The sequence below is a fragment of the Otolemur garnettii genome, unplaced genomic scaffold (assembly GCF_000181295.1).
Source record: "Otolemur garnettii isolate 467f Iridium unplaced genomic scaffold, OtoGar3 scaffold00003, whole genome shotgun sequence".
Taxonomy (NCBI): domain Eukaryota; kingdom Metazoa; phylum Chordata; class Mammalia; order Primates; family Galagidae; genus Otolemur; species Otolemur garnettii.
The window spans coordinates 17,268,738-17,274,458 of NW_003852398.1; the positions used below are offsets into that span (position 1 = coordinate 17,268,738).

The 5,721-nt window shown below is 36.2% G+C and overlaps 1 protein-coding gene across 1 annotated transcript in view; it reads right to left on the reverse strand.

Moving 5' to 3' along the window:
• Positions 1–4,152: 4,152 nt before the first annotated feature.
• The window catches only part of UBLCP1 (ubiquitin like domain containing CTD phosphatase 1), a 19,963-nt gene continuing 18,394 nt past the window's right edge, over positions 4,153–5,721 (reverse strand). The window contains exon 11 of the mRNA XM_012807686.2: positions 4,153–5,238. Coding sequence (XP_012663140.1) covers positions 5,211–5,238 — 28 coding nt within the window. The 3' untranslated portion in view covers positions 4,153–5,210. The remainder of the gene's footprint in view (positions 5,239–5,721) is intronic.

Genomic DNA, 5,721 nt, shown 5'->3' on the forward strand with positions numbered 1-5,721 from the left:
AGCCCAGGAGTTGGAGGGTGCTGTCAGCTGTGATGCTATGGCGCTGTACTGAAGGCAATACAGTGAGACTCTGTCTCTAAGAAAAAAAGAAAAAAGAAAACTTAGATCATTTTGTACTTAAAACCCTTCGCTGGTTCCTCCCACTTCTCTTAGAATACACCAACTCATTGTGATCTGCAAAATCCTGCCCTTTCTCCCATAGACTCTGCCTCTCTAACCTCACCTCCAATAAGGTCATTGCCTCCCTCCACTGTTCCCTGAATCTGTCCAGCCTGATCCTCCCTTAAGCTTCCACACTTGCTTAGTTCTGGCCACAATACACTTCTCCATACATTCCAAATGATGGCCCTGATCATTCAGGTCTCAGCTCAAATGTCTATTTCCTTTTTAGGTCATCTTATTGTGAATCACCACCACAAACACTTTTTATCATGTTACTGTATTTTTATACTACTTCTCACTGTTTGAAATTATCTTGTTTCTTTACTGCTTCCCTCACTTGAACATAAGCTCTGTGAGGTATAGAATCTTGTGTTTACCCCTGAACAACAGTGCCCAGATATAGTAGGTACTAACAAATATCTGTTGAATGTTGACTGTTTAGTTGCTCTGTAGTTTATTCCACTAAGCTTGTCAAGAAAAATTTACCTTAGCATATCTCTATCAGAAAAAAAAAAAAAGTTTAAAAAAACTCTTACTGCTTTTGAATGACTTTGCATTTCTACATAGCATGGGAAAATTAGCAAGCTTCTGTCTGGAAATAACTGGTTTCCAAAGGTAGAAGATTAAATAATGTTAACATCCATTATGCAAGGCATATTATATAAAGCTGCCATAGTTTGGAACATATCTGCCTTGAGCGTGAGAGGAGGGAGAGGCGAGCGTCTGGTCTTACAGACCCAATCAATACTAAATGACATTTGCATTATCTTTGAAGCTACTGTGAAGGGAATTGTGTCCTTGATCTGCTTCTCAACTTGGCTATTATTGGCATATACAAAGGCTACTGATTAGTGGACATTGATTTTACTCCCTGAGAAATTACTGTATTTCTTGATCACTTCCAGGAGTCTTATAGTTGAGTCTCTGGAGTTTTCTAAGTATAAGATCCTGTCATAAGTAAAGAGTGAGAGTTTGACCTCCTCTGCACCCATCTGGATGACCTTAACCACCTTCTCTTACCTGATTGCACTGGCTAGAACTTCCAGAACTATGTTGAATACTAAATCTAACAAAAGAGGTGAACGATCTGTACAAAGAGAATTATGAAACCGCACAAAAAGAAATAGCAGAAGACATTAACAAATGGAAGAACATACCATGCTTTTAGTTGGGAAGAATCAACATTGTTAAAACATCTATACTACCCAAAGTAATCTACAGATTTAATGCAGTCCCCATTAAAATACCAAAATCATACTTTGAAGAAATGGAAAAAAGATTTGTTTTGTATGGAACCAGAAGAAACCCATATAGCCAAAGAATTCTTAGTAATAAAAACAAAGCCAGAGGTATCACTCATAGACTTCAGGTTGTATCACAAGTCCAGTGATCAAAACACCATGGTATTAGAACAAAAATAGACACAGACATATGGAACAGAATAAAAAATCAACACATGAAACCAGTCTCTACTTGCCACCTGATCTTTGATAAACCAAACAAAAGCATACACTGGAGAAAAGAATGAAACTGGACCACACATTTCACCACTTACAAAAACTGAGTCAAGATGGATAAAAGATTTAAACCTAAGACATGAAATGATAAAAATCCTAGAAGAAAACGTGGGAAAAACTCTTCTGAATGTGGGCCTGGGGAAGACTTTATGAAGAAGACTTTAGCAGCAATCTCAACAACAAAAATTAACAAATGTTACTTAAGCTAAAAAGCTTTTTCCATAGCTAAGGGCACAACAAGTAAAGCAAAAAGACAACCTTCAGAATAGGAAAAGAAATGTGCGTGTTATAAATCTGATGAAGGATTGATAACTAGAATCTACAGAGAAAAATTAATCAAGAAAAAAAAGCAAACAGTCCCATGTATCACTGGGTCAGAGACATGAATAGAGCCTTCTCTGAAGACCACAAATGGCTAGCAAACATATGAAAAAATGCTCATTGTTCCCAATCATCAGAAAAACGCAAATCAAAGCCACCCTGAGACATCACACAACCCCAGTGAGAATAGCTCACATTACAAAGTCCTAAAGCTTGAGATGTTGAGGTGGATGTGGAGAGAACAGAACACTTTTACACTGTTGGTGGGACTGCAAACTAATACAACCTCTTTGGAAAGAAGTACAGAGAATCCTCAAAGAACTCAATATAGACCTCCCATTTGATTCTGCATTTGATTCTGCAATTTCTCTAGTAGGCATCTACCCAGAAGAAAAAAAATCATTTTTTCATAAGGACATTTACACTAGATTGTTTATCGTAACTCAATTTACAATCACTGAGAACTGAAAACAACCTAAATGCCCCTCAACCCAGGAATGGATTAAAAAAGATGGAGACCTTACATCTTTTGTATTAACCTGGATGGAACTGAAACACATTCTTAGTATAAGTGTCATAAAAATGGAAAAACAAAGTTCTCAATACTGACATGAAGCCAGCAGATGATCTAATACACGCCCATGTGGGAGAAAAACTCAATTCAAGATGAGGAGAGGAGGAAGGAGGGAGGGGAGAGAAGTAGGGAGAAAGGGGGACTGGTGTGCCCCCACTTAATGGGCACAATGTGGGGGGCATATGGCACACCTCCTGGGGCAGGACACAACTACAACAGGGTCTATCAAATGCAAACATTGGAACCTAATTCTTTGCACCCTCAAGTAATTTGCATTTTCCTTTTTTTTGCATCTTCATTCCCAAGGCCTATCCCCATCCAGCTTCACCTCCTCTCCCCAGTTATTTTACTTTCCATGAGTAAAGAACATGTTTCCCTTGCTTACTATGATTTATTTTCTCTTTGCCTTTTAAACTGAATAATTGCTACAGGTATCATTAGTCCAATAAACTTTCACAACAAAACTTCCCTCTAAATTAACAATACAACGATGTTCTGTAGTTTTTAGGACAAATAATACTTTGTAAACTACTAACTGTTTTAAAGTTTGAAACCTATGTTGATAAAAATAACTTACTGCTTCACCAGCATATCTGAATTAAGTCACCTCCTGGCTCTGTTGTGTGCGTGCCATATATTGACAGGATGCATCCGTTCAACAAACCATGAGGTGCACAGTACAAACTACAACTCCCATATTCCACGAAGGTATAAATCACACATAACACATTATCTCAGGAAGCCCTGTTCTCCCTAAATGGCTTAATTAAGCTTTCCAGCTAATAACTGGGCTTGGGCACCACCTAATGGCAGAAAATGTTTTTTTAAAAAATCCTGGCCAGGTCCAGTAGCTCATGCCTCTAATCCCAGTACTTTGGGAAGGGGAGGCAGGAGGGTCCTGTGAGACCAGGAGTTTGAGGCTGAGCAAGATACAATTGCACCACTGCATTGCAGCCTCAGTCAAAGAACAGCCTGTCTGAAAAAGAAAAAAAAATCCTCCTTTGCTTCCTGTGGCTTGCTAATTTTTATATTTTATCTTAGACTGCCTTAGAAAATTCTGTCTGCTCTTTACTGACCTATGTTAACAGTTTATTTTCTTCCCCCATCTGATTTTGTTTTCCTCATACTGGCATTGTCATTATATAATTTATAATGTTCAGTTTTCTTAAAATGATTAAGCTCTTTCCATGCCTACTTTGGACTATGCTATCTTTCACAGCAAGAAAATACACCAAAGAAATGAAAATTGTCAAAAAATTCTATTCTACCCTTAAATAATTAAGAAACATTTTAATTGCATCATTTTCATTATTTAAGATTTTTACTCTTCTGCACTGTATATTCTGATAACCTGTCGAAGAAAATAGTATTTCTGAAAACACAGTACTTTTTAAAAATTAAGTAATTCAACGTATCTTAACATTGATAAGACCAATTCTGAATGCATAAACGGTAACATACACACCTTTGACACTATATGCATTGAGTTTTTTTCAAGAAGTCCTTGCCTGAACCTAATGTTCATTTTGCGATTAAACAGAGGTAAAATATTTGGGGCAATATGGAACGGATAACCAGTGTTTTAAGAAAAGATATTTATTATTTACACCACTGCAATTAATCCTGTAAGAACAATATACACCATGTTTCTTTAAAAGGATCAATTCCTTTCAAATACAACAACTGTATAAAGCAATACTGTCAACACAAAACAGTGGTCACGTTACATATCTCAGGCTTAAGCACTGCAAATGTTTTTTAGATATTTTCACTGTTATTTAGATATTTTCACTGAAACAGTGTTAGCACTTGGACAAGATATAGCTGCAACAGAACAAAAACTTCTTGTTCATGCTCTTTAGGCTGAATCAGTACTATGTTCCATTTAAAATGTATGGCCTTTAATTGTTTTTATAATAAGGTTTTAGGCAGAATAGCTTCTACTTACCCACCAAAAAGAGATATATTCTCTTTCCTTAGTTTTATTCTGCAGTCTTTTGTTTTCTATTTCTCATACTAAGACACAGAAGTATCATGACTGATGTTTTCCAGTTTTCATTAAAGAACACGTACACATATACAGACCAAACTGAGACAATTCAGAATTCAGAAATGTAACTAGCAGAGTACAGAAGAGAAAGTGTGTCTATAACAAAGGAATAAAAAATTCTTGATAATTTTAAGCATAACAAACTAGCTTCTTTATTAAAAAAAATTTTTTTTGGTTTTAAAGGGAAAAGCATCAGTTTCAAGATGGGTTTGGTCTTCAGTTGAGTTGGACAATAGCACAATCAGACAAAACCGTAAGACACAACTTGTCTCGAACAACAGGAAATGGCACTGAGTATACATTTTTCCCACTTTTTTTTCCTGTGGAAAAACAACTCAGTAATCAATGATGGAGAAAATATTTTCCAGGAGTAACAGAATATCTATATAGTCAAAAAGAATCATTTTTTAACATATTGCTATGATCTTCAAAAAATATAAAATTAAATTTACAAAAAACTGGAAGACCAAATATAAGCAGTCTGGTATTTGCTTCAGTGACCAGCACTACCATAATGATCTCTAGCAAAAAAGCAAGGAGTTCATGGATCTCAAGCATCTTCAGTGACTGCCAGTATAACTTGTAACTACTGTCCTTGCTTCTTTGAGAGATACCTGCAAGAAATAAAAATGTCAAAGCTATACCATGCTAAATTCATGAAGATACAACTAACTTTCCTCCCAAAGGAGTTTAATAAAACTTTCAAGATGAGTACCATTAATAATCACTAACATATATTAATTATGTGTCAAGCACTGTTCTGAATACGTTTATTCTTTTAAACTTCACAACAGCTCTCTGAAAAGCTTCTATTAGAAATTATTCCTATTTTATACACACAAACAACTTAAGCAATTTGCCCAAATTCACATAGTTAGAAAGTGGCAGAGCTCAGATTCAAAACAAGGATGCAGGGCTTACACTCATTAATTATCATTCCATACTACTGTATGGTGACCAGACGTCCTGCTTTTGGCGGGGCAGTCCCGATTTTTAACAATTTGTCCCGCATCCCATGGCGTTTTTAAAAAGTCGGACTTTTTGGAAAGAATGCACGACAATCTAGGGAAGGGCAGGACAAGGAGAAGGGAATATGC